Source organism: Adiantum capillus-veneris, chromosome 17, assembly GCF_014529385.1.
Source record: "Adiantum capillus-veneris isolate H3 chromosome 17, ASM1452938v2, whole genome shotgun sequence".
NCBI classification, from domain to species: domain Eukaryota; kingdom Viridiplantae; phylum Streptophyta; class Polypodiopsida; order Polypodiales; family Pteridaceae; genus Adiantum; species Adiantum capillus-veneris.
In genome coordinates this window covers 78,139,251-78,155,926 of record NC_140947.1, presented here as the reverse complement: position 1 = coordinate 78,155,926, position 16,676 = coordinate 78,139,251, and the positions used below count along the sequence as shown (strand labels likewise).

At 44.6% G+C, this 16,676-nt stretch overlaps 1 protein-coding gene across 1 annotated transcript in view; it reads left to right on the top strand.

Moving 5' to 3' along the window:
* The first annotated feature begins 1,517 nt into the window (after positions 1–1,517).
* The window catches only part of LOC147437534 (uroporphyrinogen decarboxylase-like), a 32,113-nt gene continuing 16,954 nt past the window's right edge, over positions 1,518–16,676 (top strand). The window contains exon 1 of the mRNA XM_086487051.1: positions 1,518–1,809. Coding sequence (XP_086343177.1) covers positions 1,623–1,809 — 187 coding nt within the window. The 5' untranslated portion in view covers positions 1,518–1,622. The remainder of the gene's footprint in view (positions 1,810–16,676) is intronic.

The following is a 16,676-nucleotide window of genomic DNA, read 5'->3' as shown; positions in this document are numbered from 1 at the left end:
CATGCCAATTAACACCGGTGGAAAGAAGAAGAAACCATTTGCCATCCACCATCAACTATCACTAAGCACATATGCTTGTGCCTCTTTCCAATTGGAGATGATGGGAAGACATCACCTTGAAATCAGAAAAATCCAATGGTTGACATGCAACATTGTACCCTAAATGGCATGCAATCCTGTTACATGGGATTCTCCAAGCTATTGCATTCGATAGCCCCTAAGGAGTAGGTAGTGGATCTTTGTAGGGGTGTGGTGACCCTCTCCACTTTTTAGCCTGTATAGCCGCCGCGCAGCACGGTGCATGTGCGCACGATGAGAGATCTTGGGAAAAGATATAAGGAGAGATGCTACAAAGCCTTCAAACATGAACTAAAGGGTACACTTTTCTCCGCCTTTTAAATTTGCACTGGAACGCAATCAAGGAAATCTAGTTTTCAATATGAACAAGGGGAGGAGTCACGAAGACATGTTGAGGTTAAGATAGAATGAGATTTATGGAGAGTAGGTCTTAATGAGTGTCTATCGTCACATGTCACTTTTGTTATGTTTTATATAAAATTATATTGTCCATCATACACAATGCACACATAATCACAAATGCCTTATATGTTACCAAGGACCCCATTTAAACAAGAAGGTGAAATGATCAATTTGGCATTCCAAGAAAAACTAAAAAGGGACCCATTGACAAACACAAAAGAACATTTTAATGCTTTCATAAGAAAAAGTAAGTCTTATAAGCACAAGAAATTAAATAGGGGAGAAGTCACAAAGACCATACCTCTGAAGTTAAAAAAGAGAGACCTTCTGGAGTTAAAGGGAGATGAGAGTTATGGAGAGTCATAGATCTAGATGAGTGCTTACAATCACATGTCACTTTTGTTGTGTTTTAATATAAAATTGTATTGTCCACCATTATACACATGCATACATAATCAAGGGCCCCACTCAAACAACAAGGTGAAAAGCATACATTGGCATTTTAGAGCAAAATAAAATGAACAAGAAGAAAAATAAAAACAATAAAAAAAAACATACTTAATAACAAACTAAAACAAAAGAATATTTTAATGCTTTCATTAAAAAAGGTAGATTTACTAAACATAAGAAATAATAAAACCATATAATAAAATGGACCTTTATGAGATTCTTAAATAAAATGACTCCTCACAAATTATTATTTTTATTAAATCAATATTTCACATCATAGAATCAAACTCTAATGAATGCACTCTTTAATCTCTTGTTCTCTTGTAGCAAACCAAAAACAATTTAATGATATGGACCTAGTAAGGTCCTTAAATGAAAAGCATTTCACAAATTAAAAAAAAAATTCAATAAGTCAATACTTCACATCATGGGATTAAACGCTACATGCAATTTTTAATCCCTTGTTCTCTAGGGCCTTTTTGAGCAGGCCAAAGATGTTGAGATTCCATTTGAAAAATGGATAAAAGGAAGAAAACCCAATTGGATGCGTAGGACCCACATTGTTTAAGCTGCCTTATCTTCATATGGTGAGAGAGAACTTAGAAGTTAGAAGACGAAGCTGCTCTCGCTGGTGATCAGGTTTACCAGGAATTACTGTTAGAGCACGAGCGGAAGAGAAAGCACTGGAGTAGATGAGTGCAATGGCGTTCTCGTCCACGTCTGTATGTGGCACTGCTGTGCAGTTCAAATCGTCCCTTTCGTCCCACTCCTCTATGGCTTTTCTGCATCCTGCTCTTTACTCCGAAACCGTAAGCTTCTCCAAGGATTCCAGACAGCATTGTCGCCGTCCCCTCTGCATTGTCCAGACCGTCGCAACAGGTAGTGCACAACCTCACGTCTTTGTTATTCTTTTGCTGCGCTCTCTCCATTTTGCGTTTCTTGTTTGTAAATGAAAGTTCTTATCACCTGGTGGGCATAGTTTGTTGTGCGCTTTTTTGTGATGCTGGTACTGTTTAGCTTATCTTTTGAGCTTCCATGTTTTCAAAACGCACCCAGAGATTGATCAGTAGTATCAGTAAATGTGATTTAAGTGTCAATGGGAGTACCGTAGCAACAAGAAGAAGAATAATTGGTCAATTGATGAGTCTATTGGATGGGCCGTTCAGAATGCTGGCCATGTGATATTTGCCACAATCTATGATGACTTGAGATCTTACTAACGAGAGGCACAGGTGTAGCGTAACATTCAAGGTCATGGTATTCAGGATAAATATTTAAATGGGCTGTCACTTTTTGGAGGATGCCAGCATTGTCATGTCCGAAGCTTTGTCTTCATTTGCCTTGCTTCCATTATGAGGTATAGAAAGGAGCCTCATTCTAGGTCTCAACAACTCTCATCTACTTAGATGCAATCTGATTGGAAGCCTATGAGAGGTGCTTCACACATATGGCAGTAGATGACTACTGTGGCATTTTTACCTGTCCAATTACAGACAGCCAGACAATGGATGGGTCAGCTTAGGGGTCCTCTACTTACACGTCAGTAGGCAGTCATGTTGCCTTTGTACCTGCCCATTTGTATGAACATTTTGTTGATGCAGTAAATGACACTTTTAAAACAATGCACCTAGTGTCAATTGAGAATGGTTGGAAATCTTGAAAAGGAGGTGTTGTATAAATACGGTAGTATTCAAGCATGAAATTTGCACTCTCTCAAAAAAGTGCTCAATCTTGCTAGGATTTCATTGGTTCACTTAGTACGAACTCTAGTGAAGCAAACACTGCCTACAGAGTTTGATTGCAGAGCAGGCCTTGAAAAGGGCTGGGTCAAAGAACCAGCCTCTGGATTATATGCCTCATAAGGGTTGTGAGACAATGATAGCTTTTGGCAGGGGTGCACTATTCTGTCCACTTAGTGCTACATAAAAGGTACTGTGCGGTACTCCAATGAAGGTAGTTAGACTCCTAAATATCATGTTTCTTATTACCTCTAGAAACTTATGTGTTTCATCCTGGCATTTTCGAAACGAAATGAAACTCCTTGAAACAACTAAACGACGAAACGCACGAAATGTTTCTTGTTACACTGAAGAAGGCTGGAGCATTAGGACATCTCCTTGATTGACCCAACATTGATCATGGCTTTGAGCCAAAAGGTTCCTTGCCCATTACAAATTGTCCGTATATGTTCGAGGTATTTAGCATCCAAACTCGAGCTATTTGTGTTTCTAATGCAGTGATGTGCTACGATATGCTATGCACATGTGATGAATGCCCATGATTTTTGCCTTTTAGGAACAACTAGCGAATAGGTGGTCATGGTCTTGTTTGACATCAACTACTCGTCTTTTCTATAGGGATGAAGTATTTTGTGAGTAGCATGGATTGATGGATGGAGATGGTGCTATAGTTGGATCTTTACATTCAGCAATATTATGTGCCCATTGCCTTGGGAATTCTGTCACTGATTTTGGCCATTGCAGGCTGCCCATCTGCAACTGCAACTCCATAGCTGAATATTTGCAGGAGGTGAAAGACCAGTAGCAGCACCATAGCCGAATTCTTGCAGGAGATGAAAGACCAGCAGCCACACCATTGCTGAGTTCTTGCAAGAGATGGAAGACCAGCTTGTGTAGGGCGCCCAAGAGAAAGGGAACTGGCAAGGGGATGTAGGGTGACCCTTAGCCTAGCAAAGGATGCAGAGAGAGGAGCAAGATTTATGCGCCTAGGAATTGGCAGAGCATGCAAGGCAGGTGGACACTTGGAAGGCCTAGGCATGGTCCATGCAAGTTAACTGAAGTCCATGCATGGGAGGTGGCAATTCATGCAAAGCAATTGGAGTCCTTGCATGGGAGGTTGCAGTTCAAGCATGGGAGGTACCAGGTGACCCTAGTGAAGGGCAGTTCAAGCATGGCAAGTATCAGGCTGCCCTAATGAAGGGTAGTTCAGGCATAGCAGGTACTAGGTGACCACACACACACACACACACACACACACACACACACACACACACACACACACACACACACACACGTAGGTGAAGAACTGGCCACTTGTCTAGAACAACCCTTTAGAGGCTCAGGCAAAGGAGGAAAGGCAGACACTTGGCACTTTTTCTATGCCTATACACACACCGCATGCCTATTTAACGGGCTGATCTATCCAATTATAAAGTTCTTCTCTTGGCACACTCTCTCCCCCTCTCCTCTCAGAGAATCACGGTGCCATCTCTTAAGCTTTGTATTGCTCATATTTGATATAATCAAAACATATATTGAAAGGGACGCCTACTTAGGGGCCAATATTGTGTACGGGAGGAACTCCACCTCTCCATCTTTCCAGATCTCACCTCTATCTCTCCGTCTCTCCATCTCCTAACTACATTGTCTTATAGCTTCTTAATTTAAGTGCTGCAATTCTGTTTCGTCAAGCTGAAAATCTCTGTTTTGCTGCCTCGCACGGCTTGGGCATTAGGCCAGCCGGTTACAATGGTATCAAAGCACAATTGAACTTTTCTTCTAGGGGATGTCATGTGCACATGGCTCTATGTGCCACTTAGACATGCTTTATCAACTTCTAGAGCCAATTTTGCACCTGTCTATAACCTAGGAGGATTAGAATCGGCAATTTTGTGAGTGTGTTTCCAGGAGCTGCACGTCCGGACAAGTCCATTAGATTAGGTTTTCCAGTTTTGGAACCCTCTTGCATAAATGGATTGTACAAGCGTTTTGATATATGTTATTACACTTCTTCTAGGGGATGTCATGTGCACATGGCTCTATGTGCCACTTAGACATGCTTTATCAACTTCTAGAGCCAATTTTGCACCTGTCTATAACCTAGGAGGATTAGAATCGGCAATTTTGTGAGTGTGTTTCCAGGAACTGCACGTCCGGACAAGTCCATTAGATTAGGTTTTCCAGTTTTGGAACCCTCTTGCATAAATGGATTGTACAAGCGTTTTGATATATGTTATTACACTTCGGTGGGCATCTGACATGACGAGCATGTAGGTCTAGGTTAAAGGAATGTGTCGGTTTTAGTCTGTTCGTTGAATGGTTCACCGACCAGTGAGTTATTGCCCGGGTGCGCACATTTGCACATTTTTACTGACCTAACCTTAATTTCTCAACCTGACCAAAAAGTCCTATAAAGGAAGCAGTAGTCTCAATGTTTTCTCATAAGTGGAGCTAGCGCTGTAGATCGGCCAACATTTTTCATAAGGTTGCAGATCAGCCAAGTGTTTTAACGCAGCAGTACTTGGTGTTTTTTCTCATATCTTGCAGATCAGTCGTGCGTTTAGAGTCTCCAGCAGATCAGCATAACGTTTTCAGATTTCAAGCTCTTTCCCTCGCGGGAACCGGGGTCCGGCCTGGATCTGCTGCTGCTACCTTTTGCGTTGAGCCCGGACCTTTGGCAGCACATTGAGCCTCTCCTCGGCCATTCCCTCGCCGCATCGACTGCTCCCATCGTTGCCCATCATCTACTCCATCGAGGTCTGCGTTTTCAGCCCTGCTTTATGCGACGCGTTTTTGCAGTCAGATCTGCGTTTTTGCAGCCAGCTTTCAGCTCTTCATTCCTCTCACATCGGGAGGGAAAATCAGTCCGAGATCTACCCCTTGGTGGCCATCAACAACCCTCATCAAGATGGATCCAACATGCATCAAATCAGCCCGGAGGTGCTTCATCTTGAAGAGTTACCGCGGCGGAATTCCCCATCGAGTCAGTAGTGTCTGCATTGAGTATTGCATGTGTGTATATTCCATTTATGCAATCAAAAGCAAATAGCACATTGGCAACGGTGCGGGGGGCCCTTGAGAGGGTTGGTTGGGACCCCATTGGGTGTGTGTCTATGTGTGTGTGTGTGAAACCGGCCCGTAGGGCAGTAGACTTTAGCTCTCACCCGAATGTTTACTTAATAAACTTTACTTGAACTTACGACACAGAGAAACTTCACGAATAAACCTGTGACCGAAATTAACACTTCAAACAAAGCATGGCTTGACAGCTAGAGTGCTTCCAAGAAGATAGCGATACCCTGTAGGCCCCCAAGAGTGGCGCCCCATTCGGTATTTCTTATTCTTATTAAACTTGGGAGAAAACCTGCAAAGTCCTACGAGTTGTCCTGCTTTTACCGGGATGAAAAATAACCTACAGGCTACTCTAGCCCGATTTTGCAGCATAACTGCAGTAGGAGGTTTCACAGACAAAATCCCCGTGCAAAGGGTGACTTTCTTGGCGCATTCGAGCACTTTCTTAAAGCTGGCGAGAATCTGCAGCACTCTAAATTCTCTGTTTTCTGCCTTGAAAATGCACCAGAACATAGAGATGAGAAGCCCTCAAGCGGGGCAGCATGTTTCTGTATTCAGAGGGGGAGAGAGATGCACGAGAGCGGAATCATCGTGCTACATCAGGCAAGGGAGAAGGCAAGCTTTCCATTAAAGCTCTGATCACCTGCACCCACTACTGACACATTGGAGTTCACTTATGTGCAAAATCAACCTCCTCTCTCAATTTGGGCGTCCCCTCTTCATGCAAGTCTCGAAATTTGACCTGGTGTCGCCATGTGTCCACTTTGCCTCTTTTGAGTTAATTTCCTAGTATTCACCACTTATAAGTGTCGTAAGGGGCCTAAATGACTTTGAACTGTGCCTAGACATACTTTTACCAAAGGCTGATTGTTTCTCTGAAGTCCTACCAAGCAAGTTACCTCCACCTAGTCTTGAGGACCATACGATTGATTTGATTCCCGGAAGTACACCACCGAACGGGCCACCTTACCGTGTTAGCTGAGCCCAAAATGAAGAAATAATGAACGAAGTAAAAGAACTTCTAGAAAAGGGTCTCATCCAACCTAGCACTTTACCTTCCTGCTCTTCGGTATTGCTAGTATTATAGATCGTACAACCTTTGGTTTGTACAAATATTTGGCTATGCCTTTTGGACTTATGAATGCTCCAGAAACATTCAATCGAATGATGGATAGGATTTTTAGAGAGTATCGATCTTTTGTTGGCACTTTCTTTGACGACATTATAGTTTTCTCCAAGAATGAAGTAGAGCATAAACATCATCTACTACAGGTCTTTCAAGCATTGTGGAAGCATAGATTGGTTATTGTCACAAAACGGGAGCGTACACGAGCACTTAGAAATCTGAAAAATAAAATACTTTGCAAATGTGAGAGAAGGGAGAAGATCGACACAGTATTGGGGACCAGAAGATGGGCTGGTCCCCCCCCCCCCCCGTCAAGAGTATTCTTTATTCAGGGAGAATTTGTATACAAGCACGAGAACCCGAGGAAACCCCTCCGTTCTGTAATCTTAGACCCGAAGGTCGTTCTTTCCCGTAAGGGACTTAGGCACAAGGCCGTACTTTCTCGTAAGGGACTTAGGCACGAAGCCGTACTTCCCGAGAGGGACTTAGACGCAAAGGTCGTACTTCCCGTGAGGGAGGATTCCTGCAAAAACAACCACACAAAGCAATACTCGCGATGTGTAATCGACAAATTATACCTGTTGCTCCTCGCTCGAGAAAGCGACTTCCGTACTCCGTCGGCACACGAACTCTCGCGAAATCCGTCGCCGGCACTTGCTACCAGATTCTCCAGCGCTTGCACTTCTGGGTTGTTGCGATCCTTGCTCAAAACTGAACGCTACCTGCCTCTTTTATAGGCCTTGGCACCCTGCGGGAATAGCGACCCCAAAAAGCAAGAACCGGCGCCCTAGAGAGAGGAGACAGAGAGAACGTTGCTGTCCGTACAGCCTTGCGTAGCTTATTAGCGCAAAGTTTTTAACGTAGGCTTTTTTTGTGGAAGAGCAATGCTTTATGTTATTTTTTTAAAAGGGTTGGTCACTTAAAAGTGACCGGCCACTTTATAAATAAAGTGTGAACTTGTTTAAACTTTAAAAACTCACTCAGTTAGTGAAAACAATGCTACATGAACACATTCCAGGCGTCCCCGGGTGCAGAACACGGGCACAGATGCAATGCAGACACAGACTCCTCGCGGGAAAGCATCTGTCCTCCCGCGAATGTTCCTGCTTTTCGTAAAAAGCTTCATTGAACCCATCTTTATTCTTGTGCTTGCGTTCTTACGCGTATTTTCTTACTCAGTTCGGATTTCCTCCTCAACCTACGGAATGCCCCCTTTCTGATGCACCCGTCACCCATCATGTGACGCATCGGGGGCACTCGTAACCCAGCCTTTCTACCGAACTTACGGAAACTCCTTTGCGATGTTTACCGTCACCCATCAAATGACACATCAGAGTTGTCCGTTCTTGATGGCACTTCCTGTAGCTACAATCTTTTAACAGTTCTTAGTGTACACAATAAAATATCCTAGAGAAAGAAATTAATCATTAAAAATTAGAAAATAGTCCAATTAGCAACATCCCTCTGGCTTCTAAATAGTTGACCTCAATTGTAGTGCTTGAACATATATCTTCAGTATCTCGGGATAAGTTGCTAATTCCTCCTGCGTCATCCACTGAGCATCTAGATTCGAATAGTTCTTAAACTTAACCAAATACTTCCGTGTTATTTTTTCGGACTTGAGGGGCCGCTCCTGATGACTTACTATCTGCTCCGGTTGGAGTATTTCTTCTGTTTCCTCAACCTCAAGAGGTTCCTCAGCACTAGGCTGACTCGGAGGCGGACGGTCCCACATACGGCCAGAGTAAACTGGCATGGAAAGCATTATGGATCCTCCAATTAGGCGGTAGCTCTAATCGGAAGGTGACATCATTCACTTGCTCAGTGATCTTAAACGGCCCATAATAACGGGTAGAAAGTTTTACCACCTTCCCCTTATGAGACGCTTGTTTCTTAAGTCTTGCCTTCTCAAATTTGAGTAAGACTAACTGTCCGACTGTTAAGTCTAGATTCCTTCTGTGCTTGTCTGCAGCTTTCTTATGCTTTTCCTGAGAGCGTAGAATAGCTCTCCTAACTTGCCCGTAGGCTGTGTCCAAATCCCGGACAAATTCATCTGCTGCAAAGATCTTATCCTTAGTTAAAAGGATCGGTGGAAGCAAAGGCTTACCATAGAGAATCTCAAAAGGTGCTTTCCCCGTCGATGAGTGTATGGTATTGTTATACGCATACTCGACAAGGGGCAAATATTTCTCCCAGTCAGATTGCCGGTCTGACACAAGCTTTTAATATATCCAATACTGTGGAGTTGGCTATCTCACTTTGCTCGTCTGTTTGAGGATGGTAGGCAGATGAAAAATTCAACTTCGTACCAAGATTATCCATCAAGGCACGCCAAAAATTTCCTGTCATGCGAGGATCTCGATCACTCACAATAGACGTTAGGCATTCCATGATGCTTAAAGATCTGTGCCAGAAAGACCCTAGCCATATGATCTGCTTTGATTGTTTTCTTGACTGGTATAAAGTGTGCTTGCTTGCTAAACCTGTCCACAATGGTCCAGATCGCGTCATTTCGAGTCTGAGTTCTAGGGAGGTCCATGATGAAGTCCATGGCAATACTTTCCCAAGGTTCATTAGGCATAGGCAATGGTTGTAGCAACCCAGGCGTCTTATGCCGATCATACTTCACTTTTTGGCAAACCAAGCATTCCCTGACATACTTATCAATGTCTGCTTTAAGGCTACGCCAAAAGAAATATCTTTCCATTGCTAAGGTCGTAGGGAGAATACCCCGATGACCCGCATAAGGCGAAGCGTGTGCTTCATCCATGATCTTCTTTCTTAATGGTTCCGCCACACATATGGCCTGATGGTGGTAGAGATAATCGTCCCGAATGGAATAGGGAAACTCATTCTCTCCACGATGTAGTTTTTCCCAAACGGTGGAGAAGCTTGGATCATTCGGATACAAATCCGGTAGTGCTTCTAATTCTTGGTGATACACCGAAGTGATAGCGTTCACCCTTGGCTGCCTAGACATTGCGTCCGCGACCACATTCTTACTCCCAGCCGTGTGAAGGATCTGGAAGTGAAACATAGACAAAAAGTTTGCCCATCTCATCTGCTTCTCAGATAGTTTCCTTTGCGTAAGAAAATACCGCAAACTTTGGTGATCAGTCTTGATCACAAAATCCGCTCCTAGAAGATAGTGCTTCCAGTTGGATAAGGCGTGAATCACAGCCGTAAGTTCCTTTTCGTAGATTGATGCATGCAACTCTGCATCCTTAAGCCGTCTGCTTTCGTAGGCCACTGCATAGCCTTCTTGGTTTAACACTGCTCCGATGCAATCGCTTGAAGCATCGCAGTGAACCTCAAATGGTTTCCTTAAGTCAGACACTATCAAAATAGGTCCATGGCTTAGCAAGTTCTTGAGCCGATCAAAAGCTCCTTGTTGTCTCGATCCCCATCTGAAAGGGATCTTCTTCTTTGTCAAATCATGAAGTGGTCCTGCTACATGGGCAAATCCTCGGACAAACCTTCGATAATACGAACATAATCCCAGGAAGCTACGTACATCATGTACCGTAGTGGGAATAGGCCAATCTTCTACCACTCGGATCTTGGCAGGATCCATACTCACTTGATTCTGAGAGACTATATGGCCGAGATAGTGTATCTCTGAGAGAAAGAACTCGCTCTTCTTTGCATTCACATGCAACTCATGCTTTTGCAATTCTTGAAACACTAGGTCCAAGTGCTTCCGATGTTCCTCTTCTGACTTAGAGAAGATGAGTATGTCGTCAAAGAATACTCCCGTAAAAGCTCGATATGGGCTGAAAATGCGGTCCATCATGCGATTGAATGTCGCTGGAGCATTGGTCAAGCCGAAAGGCATTACCAAAAATTCATATAGTCCAAAGGTTGTGCGGAAAGCAGTCTTATGGACATCCTCAGGGGCGATCCGTATCTGATGATACCCACTCTTTAAGTCTATGCGACTAAAGACACTTGCACCCTGCAACTTATCAAGTATATCATCAATCCGAGGGATCGGAAAGCGATTCTTGACGTGATCTTGTTTAAAGACCTATAGGCTATGCACATTCGAAACGTGCTATCTTTCTTCTGCACCAATAGAACTGGAGAGCAGTAGGGTGAAGCACTTGGCCGTACTAACCCTTTCTCTAGAAGCTCGTTGACTTGCTTCAAAATTTCCTCTTGCTGAGCAAGACTCACCCGATAAGGGGGTTGATTGGGAGGCGAGCTACCCGGTATAAGATCTATGCGGTGATCTTCCGGGTGTACCGGAGGTAGTTTATCAGGGAGTGTTTCCGTGAAACAATCTTTGTACTTTTCAATAAATTGAAAACGCTTAATTTCCAGACTAGAGAGTGAATCCCCACTAGTTTTATCCTTCTCACGTGCAAAAATCAAGTAAGCAGAAACACACTTCTTCATTTCTTTCTTAATGGAGATATGACTTACAATTGGGAACTGCCAATCTCCTACATCTGCATGAATCTTTATTTTCTTACCCCCATGATCAAAAGTGAGGGTCTTTTCCACATAATCGGGGACAGGTGTCATGTGGAAGTGCCATGGCATACCCAAGATGATATCACATCCCTCGATGGGTGCCATCAAAAATGATTCGCGGTCCTTGTACTCGCCAATCCGAAGATTGAGCTGTCCTTGCACGGGAGTTGCATTGGTTGTCAACCCCTCGAATGCCGATCCGGATGTAACCGGTGTGCCAAGCTGAGCCGGTGTGAGGCACAAACGTTCCGCAGTATCCAGGGAGATGAAGTTATCCGTGGATCTTGGATCATAAAGAATCAGTACTCGCTGGTTGTTCAAAGACCCCCAGCCCTTCAGAAGTTGACGCTTCCCTTTCTCTGTTTTTGTGTTTCCTTGAACATCTGGAATTGAGTTCGAGCTTGGTGGAGCGGGTTCCTTCCTTGCTTTATCTTGCCTCGTAGGGGCGTGTTCTTGCTGTTGCTGCTTTAGCGGGCAATCCGGTTTCATATGTCCTTACTCGCCACAGTAGAAGCATCTTCCTTCCTCTCTGAAGGTTTGAAGTTGAGTAGGAGAAAGATTCTTAGTTCGCTTGCCATTGCCCTCTGGCTTCTTAGAATGATCATAGTCCCTAGATGGAGGATGTTTTCTTCCTTGGCCCCCTTGGTCATCGTAGACCCCTCTTTGTCTGTCACGGTAAGTGCTATGTTCCATTTTTTTGGGCGTCCCAGTTGAGTGCAAATCCTCAGCAATGATTGCTGACTCCATCATCCTCTGAAGAGTGTCATGCGGATACACTTTGATACTCTTTCGAAGCTGCGATTGGAGACCCGCTTCGAACTTCCGTTTCTTTTTCTCGTCGGCAATCTTCGTGAAGGGAGTGACCTTCAGAAGAACCGACCAATACTTGTCCACATAGGTCGTTACTCTCTCATGTTCCTTCTGGGCGAGCCAATCCCATTCCTTCCGTATGTCCTGCTCGAAGTCAGGCGGAAGAAACTGTTCATAAAATTCAGATTTGAATCTCTCCCAAGTTCTGGCCTGAGAACCTTCCAGAATCTTGGCTAACCACCAATTACTTGCCGTTTCCTTGAGGTGCATCCCCACATGGCGCAATTTGGATCTTTCTGTGAAGTGCCCATTGGTAAAGGCGACTTCAAACTGTCTGATGAAGGACGGTGCTTTTGAGATATTTCTCCGTCCGTTGTAGGTTTCGAACTTGATGTCCTTGTCGCCCGATTTGAAGACTCTCATGCGATGTTGAGACTTGCGACCATGCTTCTTGAATCGAGGCTTATCTTTAGGTTGATGTAGGGTAGTAGTAGTAGCGGCTTCCTTCTTCTGGCGAGATGATTGAGAAGTAGAAGTATAATCGGGAGAGTAAGATGGAGATGAGATAGAGATGTCCTTGCTCTCGTCTAGCAAAGAGAGCGCTTTTTCCTGGCCTTTCCTTGGAGTAGGCCGTTCATTCCGATCCGAAGATCCTTTGTGCACCTCGGCACGTTCTTCTTCTCTTTCTTCCTGTGGTCTCAGTGCTCACGCCAACAATGTGGTCTGGATGCCCGGCTGCATAGGTTCCATTCGTTCTCTTCATTCCGCCCAAGAGCTTTTGGACATCTGGCAATAGTAAGACTTGTTGCAAATCCGCAAGCTGAGCTCGCACTTGTTGAAGCTCCTCTTCAACGCTTCTCCCTTGGCTCGACATGGTTCTTCCCGTTCTTCCCGGAACCGTCCTTCTTTGCAGAGAAAGAGAGGAGTCCGAGCTCTGATACCACTGTCACAAAACGGGAGCGTACACGAGCACTTAGAAATCTGAAAAATAAAATACTTTGCAAATGTTAGAGAAGGGAGAAGATCGACAGAGTATTGGGGACCAGAAGATGGGTTGGTCCCCCCCCCGTCAAGAGTATTCTTTATTCAGGGAGAATTCGTATACAAGCACGAGAACCCGAGGAAACCTCTCCGTTCTGTAATCTTAGACCCGAAGGTCGTTCTTTCCTGTAAAGGGCTTAGGCACAAGGCCGTACTTTCCCGTAAGGGACTTTGGCGCGAAGCCGTACTTCTCGAGAGGGACTTAGATGCAAAGGTCGTACTTCCCGTGAGGGAGGATTCCTGCAAAAACAACCACACAAAGCAATACTCGCGATGTGTAATCGACAAATTATACCTGTTGCTCCTCGCTCGAGAAAGCGACTTCCGCACTCCATCGGCACACGAACTCTCGCGAAATCTGTCGTCGGCACTTCTACCAGATTCTCCAGCGCTTGCACTTCTGGGTTGTTGCGATCCGTGCTCAAAACTGAACGCTACTTGCCTCTTTTATAGGCCTTGGCACCCATCGGGAATAGCGACCCCAAAAAGCAAGAACCGGCGCCCTAGAGAGAGGAGAGAGAGAGAACGTTGCTGTCCGTACAGCCTTGCGTAGCTTATTAGCGCAGAGTTTTTAACGTAGGCTTTTTTTGTGGAAGAGCCATGCTTTATGTTATTTTTTTAAAAGGGTTGGTCACTTTTAAATAAAGTGTGAACTTGTTTAAACTTTAAAACTCACTCAGTTAGTGAAAACAATGCTACACGAACACATTCCAGGCGTCCTCGGGTGCAGAATACGGGCACAGATGCAATGCAGACACAGACTCCTCGCGGGAAAGCATCTGCCCTCCTGCGAATGTTCTTGCTTTTCGTAAAAAGCTTCATTGAACCCATCTTTATTCTTGTGCTTATGTTCTTACGCGTATTTTCTTACTCAGTTCAGATTTCCTCCTCAGCCTATGGAATGCCCCCTTTCTGATGCACCCGTCACCCATCATGTGACGCATCAGGGGCATTCGTAACCCGGCCCTTTCCACCGAACTTACGGAAACTCCTTCGCGATGTTTACCGTCACCCATCAAATGACACATTAGAGTTGTCCGTTCTTGATGGCACTTCCTGTAGCTACAATCTTTTAACAGTTCTTAGTGTACACAATAAAATATCCTAGAGAAAGAAATTAATCATTAAAAATTAGAAATTAGTCCAATTAGCAACAGTTATCAACGAGAAGAAGAGTGAATTTTTCTTGCCTGAGATATATTTCTTGAGGCACATCGTCTCAACAGAAGGAGTACAGATGGACTCGGCCAAAATTGAGACTATTCGCGATTGGCGTGACTTAAAGAATGTTTTATGAAGTTCGAAGCTTTCTGGGCTTGTGCTCTTACTATCGGCGTTCATTTGAAAATTTGCAGAGATAGCCTCTCCTTTGCATTTACTGACTCAAAAAGGAGTCCCTTTCACATGGGGATCGACAGAGATTACCGCTTTTCAGACTCTCAAAGAGAAAATTGACTACCGTACCATTGTTGGCCTTGCCAGACTTGCAAAAGCCATTCGAAGTTTATTGTGATGCTTGTGGTCGTAGTTTGGGAGCAGTTTTGAAGCAAGAAGGCCATGTCATTGCTTACGAGAGCAAGATGTTTTCATGTTCAGAGATGGTAGCACAGATTTATGAGAAAGAGCTATTGGCAGTCATCCATGCTCTTACACAGTGGCGGCTCACGAGAGCAAGATGTTTTCACGTCCAGAGATGGTAGCACAGATTTATGAGAAAGAGCTATTGACAGTCATCCATGCTCTTACACAGTGGAGACACTATTTAGTCGGAGCTGATTTCACAGTCTTTAAAGATCATCAGAGTCTACGCTACTTCTTGTTGCAGAAGCAGCTTTCAGAAAAGCTGATGAAGTGGGCTATTATATTGTCATAGTTTCATTTCTAGACAGTCCATGTACAGGGACAGAAGAACTTAGTGGCAGATGCGTTGTCTCGGAAGCCCTTAGTTCTGGCTATTTCCGCGATCCATCATCGAAGGTTTGAGGATATGGTAGATCAATACGCCACAGATTCTGACTTTGCAGACATCTTTAGTCGGATACAGAGTGGGGAGATAGTTACAGGCTATTCTATACGGGACATCTATTTGATGTGCAAAACGATGTGTGTTACACAGCCGTTGAGGGGAAAGGTTTTGACAGAGTGCCACTGTCCACCCTTTTCAGGCCACCGCGACATAAATACTACCTTGAAGGGTGTTGAGCGTTACTTCTACTGATTGAGGCTCAAAAAGAATGTGGACGACTTTGTTCGCAATTGCTTAGTATGCCAAAAGGTCAAGTTTAACAAGCATAAGGCACCAAGACTTTTACAGCCTTTACCCATTCCCTCCCGCCCTTGGGAAAGCATTGCTATGGATTTCATTTTTGGGCTTCCCAAGACTCAAAGTGGGCATGATGGTATTTGGACAGTCATTGACAGATTTAGCAAGCAAGCTCACTTTGTTCCGGTAAAGAAAACGGTCAAGCCTGAACATTTGGCGAGACTGTTCATGTCACAGAATTTTCGGTTACATGGCATGTTTGAGTCGATAGTCTCTGACAGATATCCCCGATTCATGAGTTTGTTTTGGAGGGCAATCTAGGAGAACATTGGCATGCGGTTGCAGTTTTCATCATCATTCCACCCACAGACAGATGGGCAATCTGAGATGTTAGGTGCAGCGGAATGAATGTTGTTTTTCTCAAGATTAGTGATCTTTATTGCTCAAGGTTCCTTTTAGTTCTTAGGGAAAGAGAGAGCTTTCCGTCTTATGGAGAGTGCTATGATCACGAACAAAGTGAATGGATATTGTGCGTGCAAGTGAACGAGACTGAGAGAAGGAGAGAGAAGAGATACGACACCCGAGAGGTTGTAAAACCCTCCTCCGAAGGCCCCACTCTCGTCGGCGAGAGTGGTCTACTCTGATTGCACAAAGGTGTACAATGCGTATGCAATGGGACTATGCCGCCGCCGCCGCCGACGACGGCGATGACGACGACGACTTCGTGGCTGAAAATTGGGATCTTCTATTTGCTGATTTTCATGGACTGTTTGGGGCTGAAAAAGGCTGTTTCCTACTGCTGTCCTAGGGCTGAAAATGACTGTTTTGTCGACTGAATTTTACTGTCCCTGTAGGGGCTGAACTGGTGAACAAAAACGCTGACCTAGCTGCGTTTTTGGGCTGCGTTTTGGTTGCTGCAGGGCTGAGAAAAAATGCTGGCTGCAGGTCTCTTATCGTTGACAAAAACGCCAGGTACTTGATGCCAAAACGCTGCAGTAGGCTGATGCTGAAAACGCTGCGGATCTGCAACAACTGCTAGCGTTAGTAAGATTTGGGGCTGCTGCTAGTGGAGGGAAGAAACGCCAGGCTTCAGAGGTTCAAGGGGATGGCGATGGATGTCCTGGAAAGCAAAAACGCTAATGTTGCTGGGTTCTGTCGCGGGAAAAACTCCGAGGGTGATGGGAGGTATGGCGATGGGTCATGAGGGGGGGTATTGCTG